The 26,469-nt window shown below is 39.9% G+C and overlaps 1 protein-coding gene across 1 annotated transcript; it reads left to right on the top strand.

Moving 5' to 3' along the window:
• The first annotated feature begins 1,548 nt into the window (after positions 1-1,548).
• On the top strand, positions 1,549-13,520 carry nkpd1 (NTPase, KAP family P-loop domain containing 1). Its single transcript, XM_017477344.3, has 5 exons — positions 1,549-1,640; positions 2,100-2,168; positions 5,210-5,338; positions 7,164-8,926; positions 9,040-13,520. The coding sequence occupies exons 2-5, from the start codon at positions 2,159-2,161 to the stop codon at positions 9,304-9,306; spliced, it is 2,169 nt and encodes a 722-aa protein (XP_017332833.1). The 5' UTR covers positions 1,549-1,640; positions 2,100-2,158; the 3' UTR covers positions 9,307-13,520.
• Positions 13,521-26,469: the final 12,949 nt, after the last annotated feature.

The raw sequence follows: 26,469 nt of genomic DNA, 5'->3' as shown, positions 1-26,469 counted from the left end.
CAGACCCTTCCAGGCCATTCATTGTGGAAGTGGACGCTTCAGAGTCCAATGTGTGGATAATGTTGTCACAGAGGTTTGGAGAGAAACCAAAGCTTCACCTAATGGCTTTCTTCTCAAAGAAATTGTCTCTGACTGAGCACAACTATAACATTGGCAAGCAAGATCTCCTGGCAGTAAATCTAGCCTTGGCAGAGTGGTGTCACTGGTTGGAGGGGGCCCAACATCCATTCATGATCTACACTGGCCACAAAAAATTTGAATACATCAAGACAACTAATTCAGCTCATGACAAGCAAGGTGGGTCCTCTTTTTTGCAAGGTTTGAGTTCACCCTCTCCTACTGCCCAGGATCCAAGAATACAAAAGCTGCCTCCCTATAATGCCTGTACCCAGCCCCTCCCAAGGAAATGACAAGGAGCATATCTTTCCACCAGCCTGTTCTGTGGGGGCTCTTACCTGGGAGTTCAACAAGGAGATTGAAAATATCCCAGGACTGAGAATCCCCAGTCAGTGTCTCTTATTCCAACACACTTATTCCAAAATTACAGGATTACAGAAAACATAATGAGTGATCAGGGAGCTCAATTCTCCTCCTGGGTATGGAGCAGATTTACACATCTGTTCTCACGTCTCACATCTGGTTACCATCCCCAAGCTAGTGGTCGAGAGGGCCAATCAAGAAATAGGTCAATTCCTGCAATCATACTGTGCCGGTAACCAGGAGGACTGGGCCCGCTTTCTACCATGGGCAGAATACATATACATTATGGAACTCATTTTGCTGCCAATATTGCTGCTAATAATAATTCTGTGCTAATACGTTATACAGTAGTTTACAGTTTACGGTCCATGTTCTGTGTATTTATTGTCCTGGTATTTATTGTCTTGCACTCGTCTCACACTGCTGTGTTTTGCACTTTATGTACCCTTGCATACTGTTTTGTGTTGAACCAGGTCCTGAAGAAATTTCATTTTGTTCCAGTGTGTACAAGCTATATAGAGGAATGATAATAAAATCCCATGACTTGACTTGAATACATCCAGAATACTCTACATTCAGCCTCACAATTAACCCCTTTTCAGTGTGTTCTAAGTCACCAACTTCCCCTGTTACCTTGGAATGCCAACCCTTCTGACTTCCTTCCCATCGATGACTGTTTGAGGAGCAGTGAACAAGAGTGGGAGGTACAGAGACTCAGAGCTGTTATTTTGGCACTTGGAAAAGGGAGGTAGCACAAAGTATTGACTAAAAGGTTACTAATAATTGTTATACACCTATATTTAACAAATATAAACCTGTGTTGTGTTTACAATTGTTTGATATACATGAGAGCATAGTTTTTTGTGATTTTTTTAAACAAAAGATCAAAAGTTTAAACAATAAAGACAATCTTTAACAGCCTTCTTTGCTCATATTTACAAAGGTGGCCAAAATTATGGGAGGGCACTGTTTATATAATAAAGCAACCGAATAACAATTGTTATCTAGAATAACAACTATGGTCATCTACATAACTTGCCAATCACAACTGTGTTTTTCATGATAACACACACCCTCATGTCCTGCTGTTTGAAGGAATACAGACAGCATTATGAGCGTTGTGGTAAACCTCATGACTTCATTAACTCTGCTTGTAGCAGGTGAGGCTTTCATTCTTCACTTTCATGTTTTTCATTAAAAGAGATTTGTGCACAGACACACACAAAAACATAATACTCAAGAGTTAACATGGTATGATTTATGTGCATTTTATCTAATGTTTACCTTATTTATCTATGTACTTTTAATTCCTGGCAATCTCACACAAAATTGATCAGTTCAGTCTGAATTGGCTGAAATAAATGCACTGCTTCATAATAACACATTTCTATTTCTAGTTAATGGCAGAAAGGTTAATGAGCAGTTAAAAAAAGTAAAAATATTAAAACATAAAGCTTTTTGTTGAATTAAATTACAGAAACAAATGAACTTTTCCATTATATTTAAATTTTCTGAGATGCACCTGTATATATAGACATCAAAACAGGAGCATGGCAAAAAGAAAGAAAGAAAAAAAAAAACCCTTAACAAATCTAATCATTACATTTTCTCATTTTCAGGATAGTTGGAGAAGATATTTTGTTGATATTTTCTCTACACAGAGAGACAGAAGATAATAATGGCAAAAGGTACAACACAACTTTTAAACTAATAAAATTTAATGAATGTAATGAAATGAACATACCCAAAACCAGGCTTGATACATTATGAAAATAAATATTTGTAATTATCATCGTCAAACTCTCTTAACATGAATAAAACATCTAAATGCCTTTGCTCTTTGTTTTACCTGCTCTATATTTGCCCTTTGGCACCCTTGGACTGAACTAGTCATTAAAGGACATTATATTCACTGCATATCTTTATTGTGTTTGCATTGTACAAGGACTTTGTTCTGAAAAAGGGAGTGCTGGGTGTTTGAAAAGTATATTGCACCCGTTTGCTGATTTATCTGGGATTTCTTAGTTTAGCAAGTACAACACAATCATATGCATTGCTTTCCAAAAGTATTAAACCCTCTTAACAGTCATCAGATTTGTCTGGATTACAAATGGCACTTAGACAGATTGTTTCAGCCAGTATTATTGCAAACCAATATGCTCTTAAAATAAACATTCAAAGTCAAAATCATTATTTGTCAGCAGATCTTTACAAAAAATGGAATTCTGCAAGCATAAGTATCAAACCGTTTAGTATCAAACCCTTTAGACTTATACTTGGTAGAACCACTGTTTACTGCAATAACAGTTTAAGTCTGTTGAGCTACAAGCTCTGCATACTGTTTGGGAGAGATTTTCACTCATTCTTCCTAGCAGATTTGCTCCAGGTTCTTCAGAACATGGCCATTGTTAGGAGCGCCATAATAAGGGGGTGGGGGGTGATGGGCGATGTGCCCTGATCAGACAGGGGGCCCAGCAGAACCCCATAATTACCTGTATAATTTTTGTATTTAAATGGATTCTTTGCACAATAATCTATTTAGAAGCATGCTATAATGAATGCCCTCAGACTGTGCCAAGTGCATGTGTGTGTCACCTTAAGATGTATGCGGATTATTCAGAAATGCGGCACTTCACAGTTGTGAGTCGTTCCAAGCATCAGTTAGATGGCAAGAGATGGCACAGACAAAATCGGGATAGCAAAAGAGGAAAGAAAAACATGAAAAACAGGAGAGAGCAAGATAAGGGAGATACTTAGTTACCCAGTTTTTCCAAAAAAATAAGGTGATTCATGCTCCCTTTTTTGTGCTATGATTCTGAAGCTAGATTATGAAGCTGTTATAATTAGCATAAAATAGAAAAGGACGTTCAAAATGATGGAAAAGCACAAACGACAGTAAAACTAGTCCAGTGTTGTATATATTCAAGCTTTCTGAAGCCTTGCAGCAGTTTTCTGTGAGGAATCGATCGAAATGTAATGTAATCATATAAATCTGCTTTAATTGTCAGAGTGCGTTTATGAAAGAAGGGTTGTAATGATGTCCAATTCATGAGTGAATGATTTGTTTAAGTCGGTTCATTTAAATTAATTGGAGAATCCCGTTGATAAAAGAAGTCTGAATGATTCATTCCCGAATGGAACCGATTTGATTCTCAGGTTCAACTCATTGATTCAGTGATCCTGTCACTGTTTTAGCTAATTTCCACATTTCTTTCTGGAGCCACTAGTATGTGAAACTTATTATTCACTCAATCAATAATAATAATAATAATAATAATAATAATAATAATAATAATAATAGAAAAGTTCATTGTTCTTGGTACTTGGGGAATAAGAAATTGCAAGTTGCCAGCATATAAAGACATCCAGACAGCGTTTCTATTGTGTCTGAGGGAGAGAGAGAGAGAGAGAGAGAGAGAGAGAGAGAGAGAGAGAGAGAGAGAGAGAGAGAGTACGATGGTGTTAATTACTTGTACTGTATAGTTAATTGTATATAGTTATGAATGCATAATTTCAGCTAATTTAATAAACTGTTCAAATTTAGTTCTTTATAGTCTCTTATTGAATATGCAATCATTGTTATGCTTATTGATAATGATTGTTTTTACATGTGGCAATAAGAAAAGATAATTGGGGGTGGGGGCTTGGGGCCTGGAGTACAAAATAGCCAGGGGGCCCAGAAACACTAGCAGTGCCCCTAGCCATTATACAATAATCACTTTTTTGTTTTTAACCACTCCTATCATTTGCGCTCATGTTTGGGACCATTGTCCTGCTGAAAGTTGAAGTTTATCCCAAGCTTTAGTCAAGAAGATTCTCTTGTATTCTCTTCTATTTTGACAAGAAACTCAGGTTCTGGGAATGTAAAGTGTCCCCGGGGCATGATGCTACCATCATATTTCACTAAGGGATGGTGTTCATTGAGGCCTGTGTTATGTTTGCACCACACATAGCACTTTGAAACTTGCACAAATATAATATCTTGGTCTTCTTTCTGGTTGGCTGTACTTAAGCAATAGTTTCTTTCTAGTCATCCTTCCATATCATCAATTATGCAGAGTTCTTAAAATGGTTGTGTGATGCACCTTCATTCCACTCTCAGCCACTATACTCTAACTTATTCAGAGTGACTCTTGGCCTCACTGTAGCTTCTCTCATCAGTCTCTGTCTTGTTTTTGGACTGAACTCTGAGGGACAGCTTTGTCTAGGTAGTGCTTGAGTTGTGTGATTCAACTTCCACTGCTTCACTATTGAGCCAACAATGCCAACCACTTACATAGAATTTTATACCCTACTCCTAAGTTATGAATTTCTATAACCTTATCTTTAACTTCCTTAGAAAGCTCCTTACTTTTCATTTTCACTTCCTTCAGACTGACAGTCTCCTCAATAGGAGTTGAACTGAAGTAGTTTTTGTTCAGAAAATGAGACCTGTTAATATTTCACAGATATTCACATGCTTCACAGGTAAAGGCCAAATATAATATGTTATTACTCTAAGGGATTTTTATTATAATTATATTAATTTTGACCATGCATGTTTTCATTTGTTATAAATAAAATTCTGATAAATTCCAGGGGGCTTGAATACTTTTGCAAGCCAATGTAACTATTGAACTAAAGTAGATATTGCACTGTGAAATGTATTAAAATGTATGTACAATGTCAAACTGAGAAAAAAATTTCCATTCTGTTTTTTTTTGTTTGTTTGTTTGTTTGTTTTTAACAGAGCGAAACAAAGATAATGTATATGCATATGCATTATACAAAACTCTTGCAAAAGTTGATTCTCCATTGACTGTAGGCTTATACTCATCATGTCACAGCAGGATTAAAATGATTCTCACAAGCATTGAAGGTTTGTATGTGGCTGCTCACAAGTATAGTCAGCCTATTTATCTGAAATGTTTTAAACTGGTCAGATTGAGATTTGATCTGGCTTGGTTGTAATTGCCAGCATTGATATACAGTATCTCACAAAAGTGACTACAGCCTTCACATTTCTGTAAATATTTGATTATATCTTTTCATGAGACAACACTGAAGAAATGACACTTTGCTACAATGTAAAATAGTGAGTGTACAGCTTGTGTAAAAGTGTAAATTTGCTGTCCCCTCAAAATAACTCAACACATAGCCACTAATGTCTAAACCGCTGGCAACAAAAGTGAGTATACCCCTAAGTGAAAATGTCCAAATTGGGCCCAATTATCCATTTTCCCTCCCCGGTGTCATGTGACTTGTTAGTGTTACAAGGTCTCAGGTGTGAATGGAGAGCAGGTATGTTAAATTTGGTGTCATTGCTCTCACACTCCCTCATACTGGACACAGGAAGTTCAAAATGGCACCTCATGGCAAAGAACTCTCTGAGGATCTGAAAAAAAGAATTGTTGCTCTACATAAAGATGGCCTAGGCTATAAGAAGATTTCCAAGACCCTGACACTGAGCTGCAGCACAGTGGCCAAGACCATACCGTGGTTTAACAGGACAGGTTCCACTCAGAACAGGCCTCGCCATGGTCAACCAAAGAAGTTGAGTGCACGTGCTCAGCGTCATATCCAGAGGTTGTCTTTGGGAAATAGACATATGAGTGCTGCCAGCATTGCTACAGAGGTTAAAGGGGTGGGGGGTCAGCCTGTCAGTGCTCAGACCATACGCCGCACACTGCATCAAATTGGTCTGCATGGCTGTCATCCCAGAAGGAAGCCTCTTTTAAAGATGATGCACAAGAAAGCCCGCAAACAGTTTGTTGAAGACAAGCAGACTAAAGACATGGATTACTGGAAGCATGTCCTGTGGTCTGATGAGACCAAGATAAACTTATTTGGTTCAGATGGTGTCAAGCGTGTGTGGTGGCAACCAGGTGAGGAGTACAAAGACAAGTGTGTCTTGCCTACAGTCAAGCATGGTGGTGGGAGTGTCATGATCTGGGGCTGCATGAGTGCTGCCAACACTGGAGAGCTACAGTTCATTGAGGGAACCATGAATGCCAACATGTACTGTGACATACTGAAGCAGAGCATGATCAGTATTCAGTATTCCAGCAGGATAACGACCCCAAACACACCTCCAAGACAACCACTGCCTTGCTAAAGAAGCTGAGGGTGAAGGTGATGGACTGGACAAGTGTGTCTCCAGACCTAAACACTAATGAGCATCTGTGGGACATCCTCAAATGGAAGGTGGAGGACCACATGGTCTCTAACATCCACCAGCTCCGTGATGTTGTCATGGAGGAGTGGAAGAGGACTCCAGTGGCAACCTGTGAAGCTCTGGTGAACTCCATGCAAATGAGGGTTAAGGCAGTGCTGGAAAATAATGGTAGCCACACAAAATATTGACACTTTGCGCCCAATTCTCACTTAGGGGTGTACTCATTTTTGTTGCCAGCAGTTTAGACATTAATGGCTGTGTGTTGAGTTATTTTGAGGGGACAGCAAATGTACATGTTACACAAGCTGTACACTCACTACTTTACATTGTAGCAAAGTGTCATTTCTTCAGTGTTGTCACATGAAAAGATATAATCAAATATTTACAAAAATGTGAGGGGTGTAGTCACTTTTGTGAGATATATATATTTTCTGATATGACTCAATGCTCAAAATCATTAAACATAGTGGTTACAAAGAGCATACATTGATTGTTTTACTGTCCTGTTGCCTTGTTTGTTATTCCACAGGTCACATGAATGATGAGGCAAAGAGAAAAAAGCAGAACAGTAACAGAAGCAGGTCCTCTATTGGGAACCTGATTTCACTAATCTTTCGTCTCCTTTTCTATCGACCTGTTTGGTCAGGAAAAAAAGATATGAAGAAATGCAACCGCTATGTGTTTGTAAGGTTTAGTGCTTGGCACTTTGCAGGCAGTGACATGCTATGGGCTGGCTTGGTAATGCAGTTGTGCAAAGCTATTCAGGACAGTTTTGGCAAGCTTCAGCTCAGCCTCTTCCGAGTAGCTCAGTATGATGAAGAAAAGGATGGTATGGAAAAGAAGACTGAAGAAAGCTCCAATGACTGGAGGTCAAAGAAGTTCTGCTGCTGCCCACTATGGGCCTTTGTCCTGATTACACTGATGGTTTGCCTCTTTATTTTGGTACCAATCTGTATTTTATCATTTCCTGAAGTAAAGCTTCAAGGAGATGGAGATAACAACAAAGAGTATGGAGTGATCGACGGGTTTATCATTACAGTACTAGGAATCCCTGCAGTTGGAGCTATGAGATTTATTTTCTTGCTGCTGAAGAACCTGATCTTTAGCCAGGATGTTAATGTCAGATATGCCTTGGACAACAAGAAGATCAGTGAGCAGTTAGGCTTAATGCATGAAGTTCGGAAGCAGATGAGACTACTGTCATGCTTTATTCACTTCATGGAGACTTTTGAGAGGCAAAAGATAAAAGTGGTGCTGGAAATCACCAATTTGGACTGCTGCACACCAGCAAAAATTGTTGGGGTCTTGGATGCCATTAACATACTTCTTTCTGATGAGGAAAGCCCATTCATTTCTCTAGTTGCAGTTGACCCAGAGGTTCTTACCCAAAAAATAGATCAGGCAAAGGATTGCTTTAGTAAAAAGGACCGAGCTTATGGCTTCCTGGACCGCATAATCACACTACCCTTCACAGTACCACCTTTATGTGAGGTATCAAAGTGCAAGGTCTTCAAAAATATTTTACTGGATGTGTCTGAACGGCCTTCTGACACCCGAAGAGATGAAGTTGAGAATTTATCTAGCATAAAGACCTCCGTTTCTTCAGAAGATGTCCCTTTCATACAGAGTAGCCTTAATGATGAGGTTCAATCCACTTCCCTGAGAGCAAACAATACCACAAAGAAAAAAGTGAAAAATTTAATCCAGGAAGCATTTCAAAGCATATACTTATCTGACAAAAATAGGCTTCACACTTATATCTCAGAAAATACTGTGTCTATGAGGAGGGTCGCCAATTCCACCAGGGTGTCCTTGACAGTCATTAGGGCTCTTAATGTTGAAAGTCCCCCTCCTGAAAGAGTCACTGCTTGGGTTGTACTGGTAGACCGCTGGCCTTGTAGACTAAGTTGGATACTTCAATGTATGGAAGATGAACATCAGGCTTTGCATACTGTTCAAACCATGGTTGACTATGATCCCAGCAGGACTCTATGGAATGTGTTCAGTGAGAATAGGATAGAGCTCCATACAATTAGGGAGAAAGTGGAGAAGTTCCTGGAAAGAGATGATGATCCTGAGCTGTTTGAAACATTTCTCAAAAAGGACTACAAATTCACAGTCATAGAGGCAGATCAACTTAAACAATATACAGTTAACCTGGACTATTCCATCAAAAATGAGTTCGCAAGGATTAGACAAATCAGCACTTTGAGAGCAATAGGAAAAAATGCATTCAACAATTTGTCTCCAAATACTGTCCTCAAGCTGTCTGTGGAAGATGTTTGTAATGAGGTCAGTAAACTTTCATCTTAAATTCTGTTTATATTAATCACTATACAATACATTCTAGAATTGATGGAAACAAAAAATAACATTATTTTTAATACACTTTTAAACGTCTACAGCTATCCAGGCTGAAGCTCCCCGAAGCATATGCTGAGATTGTAAAGCAAAATGATATAAATGGACAGACATTGCTTCTTTGTGACCCAGCTGAACTGAGACAGGTCATGCAAATGACTCTTGGTGAATGGACAGCTTTTAGGATTCACTTTCTTGGAGACATGTCATATTATCATCTGAGTAAAGCTAAGTCAGCACCAGCTGTCTCAAGTCCTAATGCAATTTACCCCTCTAGTATGTGTAGTAGGAGCCATATGAATCTTATTTAATATTGTTCCTATATTGGTCATTATCATTAAGCAAAGAATTCTGGATTTTTATTATTGAAATCTTGCTATTTACTTATACAATCTAGACATGTAAGTTACAAAAAACCGAAGAGATATTAATCACTTTGTTTATGTTAAATAATGTTGGCTCACCTTGTTCACTCTTATGTTGCAACATTAACAGTCCAATTCCTTGATGGGAAAACTACTGTGCTTCTAACCCCCATGCTATCAAAATGTCAGGAAAATATAATGTTTGACTTGTTTAACATTAACAGGCAACAAGATTAAGAAGAGAAAACATAAACATGCATGGAGTACATATATTACCATGATGGAAATTATTTTTGGATTGATTCTAAGCACTGCTTAGTCACTGCACTACCACACTGACTAATGTCAAGGGCAATTAAGGCACATCCACATTTTTTTGTTTGTTTGTTTGTTTTTAAGCTGACATTACAGTTGTGGAGATCAACTATTATTGTTGTTATATGTTGTTATTAATTTCTTAAATATTCCACTCCAGAATTATTGGCACTTTTCATAAAAACAAGCAAAAATGGATGCATATGTAAAATAAATCATGCATGCAATAAGTGATCATTTCAGTTTAAACATATAAGAACATTATAGTTTTATTTTAACAAGGACTTGAAGATGGTGTATTATTTGTGTATTGCAAAAGTTTGGCTTCAAAAGGACTGGCAACCAGGCACCTGGTATCATATCAGGGAGGTAACTCTGGACTTCAGTTCCCATCAGCCACTGCACTGCACTACATGTCACATGACCGTTTCCCTGTCTTTTGCTTGTCTTAGACTTCTGTGTTCCATGTTCCTTGATCTTGTTTTTTTATGTATAGTTTTGCCACAGTATTGTGCCAAGTTGTCTTAGTGTCTTTGTTTTGTTGTTCGTTTAATAAACTATTTTGAAAATCTGCGATTGCTTCCGAACTTCAACCTTGAAACGTGACAGAACGAAAGACATACAGTCGGAAGCAGCAGATCGCCAGGATGGAGAACTGGGGCATCAGGATGCCACCGATGATCGTGGAATACTTTGGTACGGTACACCAACAGGCGGAGGATTACCAAGCGGCGCTACGAAAGCAGCAGGTCGCCAGGAATTATCTGGGCTTCAACTTGCCTCCTATGTTCACGGAGGACTATGCCACGCCACACCAACAGGAAGAGGAGTCCGGGTACAAGGGGGAGTCTGTGGTCGGGGCTAGTACCATCTCCCACCCTCCTCCCCCTATTATGGATCTAGTTCGGCAAACGGAATCAGCGGAGAACGAAAGTCAGCCTCCCTGCTTGTCTGAGGAGGCCGCTCAGCTTTTCGGTTCAGCTGAGGATGCCGCTCAGTCACCCGGGTTGGCTGAAGACGTTGCGCTGTGTCCTGACATACCCAAGTACTTCTCTCTGTTCAACAACCCCACACTCAACGCCGCTGTGCTTGCCAGTTCGCTCTGCTTTCCTGCTCAGCTGAGGACGTCGCTCTGCCTGCATGTTCAACTGAGGATGTTGCTCTGCCTTCATGTTCAACTGAGGACATCGTTCTGCCTTCTTGCTCTGCTGAGGACGCTGCTCTGCCTCCCTGTTCGGCTGAGGTCGTCGCTCCGCCTTCCTGCTCGGCTGAGGTCGTCGCTCCGCCTTCCTGCTCAGCTGAGGTCGTCGCGCCGCCTTCCTGCTCGGCTGAGGTGGTCGCTCCGCCTCCATGTTCCGTTGAAGATGTCGTTCCTCTTCTTTGCTGCGTGCCGTATGTCACTCCCCCTTCCTGCTCCATGGAGGACATCGTTCCCCCCTCATGCTCTGGGGAGAGCATCGTTCCTCCCTTTGGCCTCGCAGAGAACCTCGCTACTCTCACTGGCCTCACGGAGAACCTTGCTCCCCGCTATGGTCTCGCGGAAATCTTTGAGCTTCTCTCGGGCTTTGCGGAGAACATCGCTCCCTTCTCCTGTCCCACTGAGGAAGCTGTCCCGCTGCCCTGTCCTGCTGAGGAAGCTATCCTGCTGCCCTGTCCTGCTGAGGAATCGATCCCGCTGCCCTGTCATGTTGAGGAATCTATCCCGCTGACCTGTCCTGCTGAGGAAGCTTTCCCGCTGTCCTGTCCTGCTGAGGAAGCTATCCTGCTCTCCTGTCCTGCGGAGGAAGTTGTCCCACTGTCCTGCCATGCAGACGTCGCTCAACTTTCCTGCTCTGCCGAGGACATCACTCCGCTTTCCTGCTCCGCCGAGGATGTCCCTCTGCTGTCCTGCACTTCTGAGTACGTCCCTCTGCTTTCTTGCACTGCCGAGGACGTCGCTCCATTTCCCTGCTCCGCCGGGCACGTCTGTCCGCTTTCCTGCTCCGCCGTGCACGTCGGTCCGCTTTCCTGCTCCGCCGAGCACGTCGGTCCGCTTTCCTGCTCCACCGGGGACGTCTGTCCGCTTTCCTGCTCCACCGGGCACCTCGCTCTGCTTTCCTGCTCTGCCCAGGACATTGCGTTGCTTTCCTGCTCCGCCAAGTGCAGCGCTCTGCTTCCCTGCTCCACTGCGGACACTGCTCAGCCTCCTAGTTTTGCTGGGGACATTTTGCCCAGGGGGCCGGGACCACCAGCTGGAGGGTGTGTATTTTTGGTTGCTCCAGGAGAAGCGCCCTTGTGGGGGGTTCTGTCATGTATCAGGAAGGTAACTCTGGACTTCAGTTCCCAGCAGCCACTGCACTGCACTACATGTCACGTGACCACCTGCACCTGATTCACGTTTGTTAATGAGCACACTTGTGTGTATATATAGCCATTGTCTGCACTGTCTCCCTGTCTTTCGCTTGTCTTAGTCTTCTGTGTTCCATGTTTCTTGATCTTGTTAGTTTATGTTTAGTTTTGCCACAGTATTATGCCCAGTTGTCTTAGTGTCTTTGTTTTGTTGTTCGTTTAATAACCTATTTTGAAAATCTGCAATTGCTTCCGAACTCCCACCTTGAAACGTGACACCTGGTCTATATATCTGGCTCTTCTGGTGGGACTGTGAGAACTCCTGGACAATGTGAACTATTAATCATTTTGTCAATCACAGTTAATTCAGCAAAATCATCTTGCATTTCTACTTAATTTTGCTCAATTTTGCTTAAATACCGATAGTGCTCAGCATGGTGTGTGCATAGACCATTATAGGTGCTAAAACATCTATAATTACGGTCATGTTGTCACAACATACATGCAAAGACGGAAGCAATTGCAGTTTTATTTAAACAAAGTCCAGCAAACGAATCCAAAATGAAAGGCAGGTTCAAGGTCAAGGCATGCAGAAGGGTCAGGAGATCAGCAAACAGGATATCGTAGTATAACCAGAACACAAAAAACAGGAGACAGAGTCAAGAATCAGAATAGCAATAATAACCAACGGCTTGGTAAGTCAAAGTATGCACAACGGAGCATTATTTCGCAAAGTTCTAGTGAATGAAGTTCCTTTTTAAAAAGTGCTGTGTGAGTGCATGTGACTGGCAACAGCCGAGTGTCATTAGAACTCCAGAGACTGAGAGTATACCTATGTGCGGAGTTGGGAGTTGTAGTCTGTGTCCACCGTGTTTGCAAGCAGTTTATTCTGGGAATTGGAGTTCAAAGATGGAGTAGACCTGACACATACTGGCACGAAGTGGAATGATTTTGTTAATAGACATGTTATTTAAGTTGGGCCTTGCATGATTTTCGATTTATTTTTAGATTGTAGGCCTTCAAAATAAAATTGTACCTGAGTCAACACGTTTATTATACTACCACTAAAATACTGACCTAAAATCTAATGACAGAGAAATGAGAAATACATTTCCTGTAAATCTTGTCAGTGAACTGGTTATTACTCCCCTAAAATTTTATATGAAATATATGACAAATGCATCACTGTTACACTGCACAAACTGGGTTCTTAAAGGGAGAGGAGATGATTTGATTCTTACACCTGTATCATGCATTATGTTAACGCCGAAATCGGTGCGGGACTACACTACACAATCAGCATCTGCATAAGACCTCAATGAGCACTTACCTGTGTCCTTTTTTACTTAAATATTAACACTATTTCAGTTTTGGTTTATCTGTGTTTCTCAGTCTATCCTTTATCATTTGTTAATGTGCGTACCTATTATCACCTATTGCCTGTATTGTCCTTATCTCATGTCCATAGTTTATGTTTATTGATTTTATTTGTGTTTAAAATTAAATTGTCTGCTCAACCTTTTTTCTCCACCTCCAATTCCTGACATCATGAAGATTCTAAAAATATATAGAGAAATATAAAAATACATAATGCACAGATCTTATGACTTGTTCTTTTGTATATGCTATGATCATGAAAATAGAGCCCTTAATTATATGGCTTCTGTAAGCTCTGATACCATATTACAAAACCTCACCATAATCATACTTAGCCACTATTAAATACTTTAGGTTTTTACCTTGAAGTTTAAAAATGCTTAATGTTCAGGGCAAGAATTTTCTGGTCCCTTGTTTAGTAAGAGGTCAGTTTCCACCAGTTTGAAAAAATTAAAGTTGGACACAGATATAATGCTCCATTTAAAGAGAATGGATTTAACCTACACTGTTTTTTAATTTGATGACACACTTCCTCCCATATTTCCTTGCTTATAAAATGGAGCCTGATTCAGTGTAAACCGCTTCGTAAAAGCCACCATAAATAAACAGAATTGCTTTTGATAGTGGATGCTGGAATGCAGTTCATGAATTATATGGTCAGAGGAATTCAATTTTGTACAGGCTCTGATTACATTACATCTGCTGTCTCCCTCCTGCTGTAAGGGTGGAGAGCTGGGAGTAAAAATAATGAGGGCAGTTTTCCTTGGTATCTGTAATTCCTCCCTTTTTGGCAAGGTTGCCTAAACTTTTTTAGCTGAGCTAACGGAGCAGACAAACAGAGTTAAACCAATAGAGTGATCATTTCCACAAGCTGCCGTAGCTAAGAGGGAACTGAGGAATTTTCAGTAGTGAATCATTCATTTATTGTCTTGGTTTCAATGAGCCACATCTTATTAAAGCTACAGCATGTCCAGAACAAGGAAATTGCTTAAGTCAATATATAATGCACACACTGACTAAGGATTCATGGACTAATTAGTGCTCATGCAGGTAAATTTGGGGGATTAATTTACTCTGTCATGCAGAGTTGCAATTACACGCTCACAGCTACATTGACTCAGTTAGTGTTCACATTTTGTATGCCTTTCATGGTTGACATAAATTCTATTTTAAATTTCAGTTGTGCTTGTGATGAGTGGGTCCATTATTTGTCCCTTTATACATCCCTTCTTCCTGTCTTTCTGTGTTTTCTGGGCTCTTCTATTAACTGGCTGAGGTAACCTTGATTAGCACTTAAGTTAAATGTCTCAAGTGACTTTGTTGGCTGCTGCTTTGTGTTTTGATGGGTTATCTTTTGCCTTTATCATTCACTCTAGTGATTCCTGATTTTACTGTATGCCAACAAAGTATATATGATTCTTGATGCTTAACTTACATTCTTCATGCTTCCATTGAATCCAGATATGCTTGGCAGTCCTTTTATCACCTGCTGATGCCATCTTATGTTTGTTTGTTTTTTTAAATCCCCCATTTCTTATTTTCCTAATCTTCCATTTCTTATTCTTATTGTTCATTCTTTAGTACATTTACATTTATGGCATTTGTCATATGCCCTTATTCAGAGCAACATACAGAAGTGCTTTGAAGTCTCTATCAACATATACATCCTGATACTGGTTCACTAGGTCATGGAATAAGAATACAGTCTACAATATCAGTCTTAAAAACTCTGTGGGGGAGGTAACACAGTAAGAAAAGCACACACACAACACAGTTATTATTGTTATTATTGTTATTATAAGTACTTTGGTAAGAGATGCGTCTTTAGACATTGTTTGAAGACTGCCAGTAACTCAGCTGTTTGGACATCTAGGGGAAGTTCATTCCACCACTCAGGTGCCAGAACAGAGAAGAGTCTTAATACATGCCTTTCTTGTTCCTTGAGAGATGGTGAGACCAGTTGAGCAGTACTAGAGAATCGGTGGGAGCATGGCGCAGTGTGGGGTGTGATAAGTGCTTTGAGGTAAGTGGGTGCTGGTCCATTTTTGGCTTTATAGACAATCATCTGTGTTTTAAATCTGATTGGGGCAGCTACAGGAAGCCAGTAGAGGGAGCGTAGCAATGGGGTGGTGTGAGAGAACTTAGGAAGGCTGAAAACCAGCTGAAAACCAGTCGCACAGCTGCAGAGGTCAAATGGTACTCAGAGGCAGACTTGCCAGGAGTGAGTTACAGTAGTACAGTCTTGAAATGACAAGGGACTGAATAAGCACTGAGTATCCTGTATGGATAGAAATGGATGAATCCTTCTGATGTTATAAAGGACAAAATCGATATGAGCGTGTCAGATTAGCAATGTGAGAGGAAAAGGATAGTTGATTGTCCATGGTTTCCCCAAGGTTCTGTGCAGTAACCAAAGGTGAGATCAGATAGTTGTCCAGGGAGATCACAAGACCCTGACATTGTGATGAATCACCTGGGATGAACAGCAGTTCAGTTTTGCTAGGATTAAGATTTAGCTGATGACCTGCCATCCATGATGAGATGTCTGCCAGACATACTGAGATTTGAGCAGAAACAAGAGGCTCTGAGGGAGGGAAGCAGAGGATGAGTTTAATATCATCCTCATGCATAGTAGTGGTATGAAAACCTGTTTGTGAGATATGACCTCACCAAGAGATCGAGCTTTGTGGGACACTAGTGGAGAGTCTGTGGGGAGCAGATGTGGATCCCCTCCAGGTCACCTCATAAGAGCAACCTTCCAGGTAGGAAGCAAAACACTGCTATGCTGTACCATGAATTCCAAGACTCATGAGGATGGACAAGAGAGTCTTGTGGTGTGTCTTGTGGCTTTGACTGTGTCAAACGCTGCTGGAAGGTCGAGGAGGATGAGGACTGGAAAATTTGGCTGATCTAGCATTATGTAGCCTAGCAGTGACTGCCAAAAGGGGAATGCGCTACTTTGAAGGCAGCCTGGTAAGGACCTTGGAGGTTGTTCTGTGAGAGATAGAGAAACAGTTGATTGTAGACCGTGCGTTTGAGGATTTTAGAAAGAACAGAGAGCAGTGATACCAGTTGGTAATTTCTGATGTCAGAGGGATCCAGGATGGGAATAACCCATGCTCTCTTGAATGTAGTTGGTACATGAGCAGCTATTATGGAGCCATTGGTAATAGTAATGATGAAGGGGAGGAGGTCTTGTGAGATGGTCTGGAGTATTGTTGAAGGGATTGGATCCAATGGGCAGGTGGTAGGTTTGCAGGACAAGATGACTTGCAGGATCTTTTCTGTTGCTAGATTAGAAAAATGTGCCAGTGAGGGAGAAGGGAAATCCTGAGTGGGTAGATTTTTTCAATCTTCCCATCATAAAAGGTGGCAAAGTCTTCAGCAGTCAGGACGGAGCAGTAGGAGCCAGTGGGTTGAGCAGTGAAGAAAAGATGTTGTGTAGTTTGTGATGATCTTGTGGAGAAGTTTCCAGCTTTTCCTTGTAGAAGGCAGTCTTACTAGAAGTCACTTCAGATGAGAATTTGGGCTGGAGAGCACAGTAAGAGTATCCGCTTTTTCCTGGTCAGGGTCATGGTAGATGTGGAGCTTACACCAGAAGGCTGGTGTAAGCTGCAAGAGAACAATACTCCTTGGATGGGACACCAGTCCATTGCCACATGCCCAGACACTTTCACATACTCATTCACACCTGTAAAATTTAGCATAATGAATCCAGATACTGGCAGTCTTTGGTAGGTGGGAGGAAAAACACCTAGACATGGGGGGAACATGAAAAACTCTTCACAGACGGTTACCCAAGCTCAGGACTGAACCGGGGTAGCACAATGTAAGTCCTTTCACTTGTGTTGCCTCTCTAACTAAATTTTGTCATTGGTACATGGAATTGCACATGTAGTAAATATGTTAACCTAAAGCTTTTAAGTATAAACAACTCACTCACCTGTTGTTATTTTGGATTTCATAACTAATCTGAATATTTTGCCAGACTCTTTTCTTGACTTTTCTTTTCTCTTGCAGAAATAATATTTCTGTTTCGCTTTCTTGTTTATGTTAAACGCGTGTGTTACATAGGCTTGTCTTTAACAGAATAAACATTTATCTCTGGGATGATATTTGTTCAGCTAGTAATTGCACAAATATACACTTAGAAATCACAGTTGAAACTGCGTAGGATTATAATATTGCTACAAGATGAGAGCCTAAAATCCGGCATGATGGATCTGACTGAAGACATTTGGGTTTGAGATCAAAAGATGAATATGATAAGAAACTTTACGATTTTACATTTTTTTGCTGGTATTCTTGTGTTCAACAGCATAGAACATAGCACATTTTGTATCAGACCACCTGATTTGTAGGCAAGCAAAAACAGTGAAATGTGACTGACTGGTGTTTCTTGTTACCCAGATGTGTCCTGTTAGATTGACTGTTTAAACATTAAATAGCTCTGAACATCCACTCTTCGGTTTAACTTTCAGTTTCATCTGTGAAGATTGCATTTGTTGTTAAAAAGGACAAGCCAACATGAAGGACATACAGCTGTCTATGGAGAATAGCAATTTTGAAGCTGAGAAAAGAGGGAAAATCAATCAGATGCATTGCACAAACATTGGGCATAGCCAATACAACAAAACAACAAATGATGACAAACATTACGAGAGCTTTGAAGTAAAACACAAACACAACAGTTAGTTACATCACCAACAATCTTCAGAGGGCAGGGGTGAAGGTATCACAATCCATCATTCAAAGAAGACTTCAACTGCAGAAATATAGAGGCCATACCACAAGATGCAAACCACTCATGATCATTAAGAATCAGAAGGCCAGATTGGAATTCACAAATAAATTCAGGGTTGAGCTACAGTTCTGGAACCAAGATTAACCTCTAACAAAGTGATGCAAAGGCCAAAGTGAGGAGAAAGAATAGATCTGCTCATAATTCAAAACATAGAAGCTCATCAGTCAAGCATGGTGAAGGTAATGTCATGGCTTGGGTTTGCATGGCTGTTTCTGGAATGGGCTCTCAAATATTCATTGATGATGTAACTCATGACTGTAGCAGCCTAATGAATTCAGAATTCTACAGAAACAATCTCTCTTCCAATTTACTGAGAAATGCATCCAATATAATTAACAGGAACTTCATCATGCAGCAAGGCAATGACCCAAAAAGCGACTTCACCAGGGGAAAAAGATCTCATATCTTTTGATTTTTGATCTCATATCATGACACCTCCACACCAGCAGAAACCCCCCTTCCCTGGGGACAAACTTTCACTTCCTGTTCCTTTCTGTTTATTAACTATAAAAGGACAATCAAATTTACAAAGTTGCAATGTCTTGCTCACATGTTGAGTTGTATAGGTTCAGAGCCTTTTTCTGTTTATCAACATTGCCTCTTGGATGTTGTGTAAAGTTTTATTAAACCTCCAGCACATGGAGCCAAATCATCTCCCAAATCGTAGTTGTTGCAGCATGTTTTCTGCTCCTAATAATAATTTTATTTAGCCATGGAATAAGTGTTATAGCTGTGAAATTCCATCCTTGTATTTTTGCTGTATTGTTTCACAATGGGCCTAAATTATCAAGCTGGATAAAAATGGCTTTATTTGCTTTATTTTGCATTCATCAACATGCGTATGCATGCAAGTACAAAGAAAACCAGTGTTTCCAAAACTTCTGTAAATCTGGTGGAAATGTTTAATTATTTAATAATTAAACAACTTATTAAATTATTAACAACTTTAATAAAAAATTGCTAAAGGATTAACAATTGTCATGTTTAGCTCTGAAGGGACCATGGTGGCTTAGTGGTTAGCACGTTCGCCTCACACCTCCGGGGTTTGATTCCCGCCGGGGCCGTGTGTGCGGAGTTTGCATGTTCTCTGGTTTCCTCCCCCAGTCCAAAGACATGCATGGTAGGCTGATTGGCGTGTAAATTAAAGTGTAAAGTGACCATAGTGTATGAATGAATGGGTGTGTGAGTGTGTATGTGATTGTGCCCTGTGATGGACTGGCACCCTGTCCAGGGTGTACCCCGCCTTGTGCCTGATGTTCCCTGGCATAGGCTCCAGGTTCCCCAGCGACCCTGAAGAAGGAGTAAGCGGTAGAAGGTGGATGGATGGTTGGATGTTTAGCTCTGTCTGTGTTTTCACCCTGTCTCAATAGGAGCTGTATGAGTTATACAATTGACAGCATCTAGGACATTTTAACACAATAGTTTTGGCAATGGTTTGGGTGAGGTATACACATCCTTTTGGCCATATAGTGTATGTAATTAAAATATCTTCAGACCTTCAAATATTGTGGTCATGTTCCTCTCAGTGGCAGTATCATTTTGTAGTTTTGTAGTTTTGCACTTTACGAAAATGCACACATATATATATATATATATATATATATATATATATATATATATATATATATATATATATATATATATATATATAAACATTTAAATGAACTATTGGAAATCATATTGTGTGAGAGGTTGAGAATAACCCCTCAAAAGAAACAGAATAGAGGTGTTATCCAAGCATCCATGACTAACTGATGTTTACAAAGTCTATGTTTAAAAATGTCCTAACAACTTTGGATGTATCAGTGCACAACAACTGCAATGTATAATGTCATAATCCAAATAACCTGACAAGTTAGGCATGCTGACTTGTTACACATTATGGTTAGTGTTAGTGATCAAACTAGCTGCCTAAATTTTCTTATAACTTCATGCCTATGGAATCTTCTGCTTGTTACAATATTATGGGTTGCTTCAGCAAACGTGATGTATATGGAACAAGTAAATTAAATGATATGCAGGTTATAAAAATACATAGTAAATAGTAATTGATATGTCCATGGGGGAAAAGGAGGCTAAAAGATGAAAATGATGCCATTTGTTGGAACAGAATATAAAAGTCCACCTTCTGAAAGTCTGAACATATTGTACAACACAATTTACACTGAGCATAAACATAAACCTTTTGGGATGACAGCTTAGAACTGCTTGTTTAAATCAGACCTTAAGTGGTGGAAACACGTTGTGACTGTGGGTGTAGCTGAAGTGTGGGAGTTTGTCACAGCCCTCATGTGAAGTAAATAGTGATGGAACAAGTTAACAAATCCTTCACTTGAGTAAAAAAAAAGTGCTAAAAGTGAAATTGCAGCATCCAAAATGGCATATGTTAAAAAATGCATGCTTTTTTTTTTGTTGTTTTCATTTGCATTAGATAAATCAGAGTTTAGATAAATGTGCAATGATGAGCCATGTGTTCTCATTAATATAGTTACATTTAAAAACAGGCAACATTTTAATTAGTTTCACTGTTTCAACATAATAACAATCTTCAAAAGTTTCATTATTATTAAATGAGAGATTAATCTTTCCTGTGGAATTTATTGAAATTAATGTTCCTACAAACATTAAATACACTCACAAAAAGAATAAGCTCGTACTATAGATGAATGCTGAAGTCTAAAATATTATCCTTTTAGAAATATTGGAGAGAAATCTTGAAGTACCAACAGTGTAAATTACAGAATGGTAAAGTGAAATTATATTGTGTTACTAAATCAATTTGTTTGCATTCCTATACTGAGATTACTAAGCAAAAATTATCAATGCACTATGGTAAACACAGTCTTTATGATTTTGGTATGGAATGCCAGTAATTAATATCGTTTTCGTGTTTTATTGTATTTGTTTTTTTAACAATCCAAAATTTTTCAGCAAGTAAACTGGTAAATACAAGCAGTTGTGACTTCATTCCACGACCATCTGCAACTTGGGGCTAAGAATAGGGCCACTGCTCAGTATAAAGTCTGTATGTGAACTATCATATTGGGTGCTGTTAATTATAGTTTAGTGATCTCACATTAGGAAGGCAACACCTGTTTTGCACACAAACATAAAAGTCTGCATTCCACCATCGATATCTGTAATCAATGAACTATTGTCAATCATATGCAAAGTGATACATTAACTGTTCTATTTCAATATATATAATTGCCATTTAATGTCTTGTTCAGCTTATAAAACATGGCCAATATACAACTTTATTTCTGTAATCACTAACTGAGTGAATTTCTAAAAGCTTTTTACAAGCTCTCTTAATTATGGATATCTTCCTGGTATTATTGAATTTTTCATAATGTAACTCAATTAAAATGTGTAAACAGACAGGCATAATCTAAGACTATCTTAGACATTGACCAGCATTAGCATAAGCAGCAAGAGGTCAGGACATTTAATGCTATTAGTCATTAGTGTCGTTAGCCATCATCACCTCCCCTGCATTTTTTTTTTAATCAACAGTGCCCTCTGATGCAGTGACATAATGGACTTCGAACTGAGCAGCTTTGAGGGGACATTTTCTGGCCAAAAAAACCCGCTTGATTCTATTCCAAGAAGAGCAGCAGGCACAGTTTGTGTGCAGACATTTGCGAATACTGCAGAAAATTGAGCCTTCAGGGCAATTCAACATGGATGTAGCCAGTAAATACCTTCTTTTTTTGCACTATGGCAGACAAAGCAAGTTGTATCTTTTGCATTTCTGTATTTTGCATTTTCTTAGTTTCTTAAGACCTCAGTCTTCTCTGGCACTCATTTCATTGTGTAGGCAAGGACAAACTGGAGGTTTCAGCCACTGTAGCAGAAGAAAGAATGGCTCATTTTCTTTCTCACCTGCTATTTAGGAATGCTACTGCTGGATATGTTCACCGTTGCATTTTACATTTCCTCTTATGTCATTATTTTATCTCCATCTTCTCCAAGATTATCTATTCCTACTAAACAATGAGAATGTGACTCTTTTCTCTCAAGCACCCTTTTGGAGAGCAAAAGCCTCCCGCTGAGATAGACAGGGTCCATGGGACATGTTCTAATTGGCTGTTCTGGGTGACACGGGTGTCTTAATGAATGCTGATGACAGTGTGTTAGGCAGTAATGGAGCTTTGTGGCCAAACTCCTAATTGACCATTTCAATCCTGCATGCCTAGGACAACAGCATTGCCAGAGCATGTAAAATGATCATGCCTGGGTAGTCATTATAAGCATCAATGATCCCGTTAGTGCTGAGAAGCCAGCCAGCCTCTAACAGTGCCCATTATTGCCATAGAGACAGAAAGCATGCTCTTGGCAAAATCTTGTTATGGTATCGATAGTAGTGCCCGTTTTCCCTAATGAATGCTCTTACAGGGAAACAGAACTAGCCGTTAACTGTAGGTGATACAGGGGCTGTGTACAACAACACATGCCTCTACACATACTGTATACAGTATATGCAACCTTATGCATACACCTATGATTGAGTTTGCTTATCATTAACTACACCTTCATCAATTTGATCTATTAAATCAGTTGAAGTCAGCCATCTATAACAGTGCAGAAAAAAAGAGAATCAGAGTGACTGCATTTGACAAGCTATCCATGTTAAGTCTACACAAACACGACTTTCCACAGGGCACAAGATGTCACTTGAAAATCAGTGAGATGCTAATCAGTATGCCACCAGCAACACATAGAGAAGAAATTTGGGCTGTGCTGAGGTTGGGGGAAAAAGGTAGACAACCCCTTCCTCAAATTTCAATACTAATATTGCATTACATATTAACCATGGGGAAAATGGAGAAAAAAACAAATATGAATATATCCTGCTTAAAAATGTATGAAGCTCTCTTTCATCATCTTGTGTCTTTAACATCCAACTATGAGAGGGACGTGTATGTCAGACTTCTTCAGAATTGTCCACTTGCAGCAAGTGTGGCTTGATAGACAGGAACATGTGCTCAGTGTCGAAGAAAGCACATCCTGTGGGAATAAACAACCTTATCATGCTTCCTCTTCTCAGAAAACATTTACTTTTCACAACCTAGACATTACAGTATTATCACTCGACCATATTTCCACCATGGCTTTCACTCAACTGTCCATAGGAGAATACATCACTTTGGATCAGCCTCCACTGGGCAAGATGGTCAAAGAAAAGATGGTCAGTCTAGTGATTTTGCTTATTTCTTGCTTAGAGTGCTGAAATTAACTACTAATTTCAGGGTACACAGCTATCTTTGCCACGATGTTAACATTTCCATGCTGACAGAGCTATCCTCTTGTTTATCGCTGCTAGTGTGCTTCCATGCTAGCATGGTGCTATCTAAAGCCTAATAGACTCAGGTTTTGAAAGCCTGCCTGACAGACCTTCTACCTTGATGAGCACTACTCTGAGGGGAAAATACAGCAGCTATGGATGCTCCCAGAAATTGAGCAGGTCAATTGTTTTGGAGCATACTATACTCATTAAGGTGTGTGTGAGCAGACCGCAACCCATATTAACATTGTCAAAACCCCACTGACCAGGAAAGGGATGCATATGATGGTGAGCTCTTCAGCCCTCAACCTGGGAGTAGAAAACAGCCCCTGCCTGTATATTCTGCATGAACATGAAGCAACATTGAGGAGACCCACTTGACCTGAAGCATGGCCTCTGTGGCTTGGAGATCAAAAACATGTCAGTCTAAGATATGGGGAAACCCTTGCTCTTGAACCCTCAATAGCCAAGTACCTTAACTCCTCACAAGGTAGCCTGCTTGCACCACTGAATCTTGCCCTTCCCAATAAAATGGACCACTTCTCTGCCTCCATCTTCCAGGCCACATTCATGCAGAGCAGATTGTAAATGGCTGATCCCTGTTCTCAGCCTACCAAGCTGAGTTTACAGAGGATATGGGGAGGTTCTTAATACCCCACCTTGTGGAAGGAAAACTCTTTTGTCTATCATATAGTGAGGAGAGGCTAAGGTCTCTTCAGGCCAGCAGTACCCGTCATGCAGAAATGTGATGAGGTATTTAAGTTCTGCTTACCAAGGAAGGTAAGGCACACTCTAGCCACACTCAACACCAAGAACCCCCCCAATTACATCATATCTGAATCTGGGAGAAAGAAGCTTGCCTGATCTGTAGCCACTGGTAGTGTTAAGACCAGGTTCCCAGGCAGCCACCTTGGATATAAGTTTAAATTTTAATTCTTCGTGCCAAAAATAAGAAAATGCTCACTGAGGCAGATACAGCAATATTCCTCATGCTGCCCAAAAGGAATATTCCCATTCTGTCTGCGCAACACCAATCCCACAATTTCAACATATGTTACAACTGCAAAATTGAACATCACATGCAAATGTAAAAAATCAACTAGATGGCAGTCACTCGCTATCTGCTATAAGTATAAACTCTCTGCCTGTAATTACCAGTCCGCACCAACTTCCAGCTCTGGCTGGATGACTGTCAGACCACATACAATCTTAGCAAGCTATATCACCTTGCAAGTGGGTGGTCAAAACAATTACCCATCCATATTCCATACTGCTTATCCTACACAGGGTCATGGGGAAACCTAGAGCCTATCCCAGGGAACTCGAGGCACAAGGTGGGCAACACCCACCTTTCGCAGGGTGCAATCAGACACACATTCACACACTACAGACAATTTGGAAAGCCAATGATCCCTAAACATGCCTTTGGACTGGGGAGGAAACCCATAGTACCCGGAGGAAACCTCTGAAGTATGGGGAGAATATGCAAACTCTGAGCACACAGGGCAGAGGTGCAATACCATAACAATGAGCTATAAAATATAAAAACTCAGTGTTTCAGCAGAATAATTTTCTCTCACACCAGTATGAGCTCTGTTCATATACTATAGGTATTTATTTTTTCTATAGGAATTTACTCACTCTTGGAAGAAGAGGCAATTTGGGTGATACCCTGGTTCAAAGTCAACTGGACTTTTATTCCCTACTTTTATTATCTACTTATGTTTTTAGACTAGAATTGAATTCCATTTCCATGATCATCCACCTGGCAGTGGAGTGTATTCTGTCTATTATACGCTTCCCCGCACACTTCAGAGAAGGATAAAAGTGCAATATTGCACACTTGCCTAAGACTATGAGGCCTAATGGTATCAGCCATTCAGGTGCTATCATTAGGGCTACTGAGAATGAGAGGCTTCATGAAGTGGATTTTACATCTCTACTCTATCGCTAATGCAAATCTGATGCAGTGTAGTACTTAAAGCAGCTGGTGGCCACACCAGATACTGACTGTTCCTTTACGTCACATTGCAAAGGTAGATACAAAAGCAAGTGCAGATCTTCAAACAGTTTAATAAACAAACAACAAACAATCAGTTAAATAGGCTGAAAGAGAGTACAGAGTAGAGTTGCATTTAGCAGCATGTCATAACAGCAAGCTTTATGCTTTAATACTTCTTTTAATCTGTCTACGAATAACAACAAGCTAATTTCTGAACACAGCTCAGTTCTTGTAATTTTTTCTCGTTTTAATTCCTTAATTAAATAAAAAAAATTCCTATCATCAGGGTTTATGATATTTACTACATTAAGAAGTATATATCACATTTTACATGTAATTCAAGACTGGAAATCACCAAATGCGAATGTTTAGGGGTGGGCGATATGACAACAAGCTTATTTCACTATAACGATATGTTTTCTCAGGTAGGTCTATCAGTAGTATTCAAGTAAGAAATACTACAGAATTGAATAAAGCAATTAAATGTCAAATAAAATAGACTTCACTGTATGACATATACAGTGATTCTTATTAAAATTACTGAAGTTATTCAGTCAAAGGAGTGAGTGATTTTCTCTTTGTCTTTTGTTGTTTAATTAATATTAATGACACAGACAGCAGCAGGTTTATTAGACTGCTGTCACTTTAAGACCTAATGTACAGATCTAATATATGGTACAGACACACCTCCAACTGTTTACATTCACTTAAGACATAACCAACTGTGTTTGAAAGAATACCAGGCCAGACCTGAATTTTGACATGATGTGTGTGTATTAATTTGACCGTCCAAGCGTAATAAGCTGCTAAAGAGAACTCGATTCAGTACTCGCACGATGAGGCACCTTTCTGTGCAAATGTTTCAAACATGTGTGTCAAGCCCCCTGGTCAGGCAGGGAGACATTCGTTAATTTCTTGTTATCTTAATTTTATGCTGACATTACATATATGTATACACACACATACACTCATTGTTAAGTATTTTGTCGGCAGTCT

The sequence above is a fragment of the Ictalurus punctatus genome, chromosome 10 (assembly GCF_001660625.3).
Source record: "Ictalurus punctatus breed USDA103 chromosome 10, Coco_2.0, whole genome shotgun sequence".
Lineage (NCBI taxonomy): Eukaryota > Metazoa > Chordata > Actinopteri > Siluriformes > Ictaluridae > Ictalurus > Ictalurus punctatus.
This window is presented reverse-complemented; position numbering and strand designations above follow the sequence as displayed.

Bases quoted from the DNA above. Each gene is read 5' to 3' on its own strand.
- nkpd1 (XM_017477344.3), top strand. The intron at 5,339-7,163 runs GTTTGTATGTGG...GTTATTCCACAG, and splicing joins GATTCTCACAAGCATTGAAG to GTCACATGAATGATGAGGCA. The intron at 8,927-9,039 runs GTCAGTAAACTT...AAACGTCTACAG, and splicing joins TGGAAGATGTTTGTAATGAG to CTATCCAGGCTGAAGCTCCC.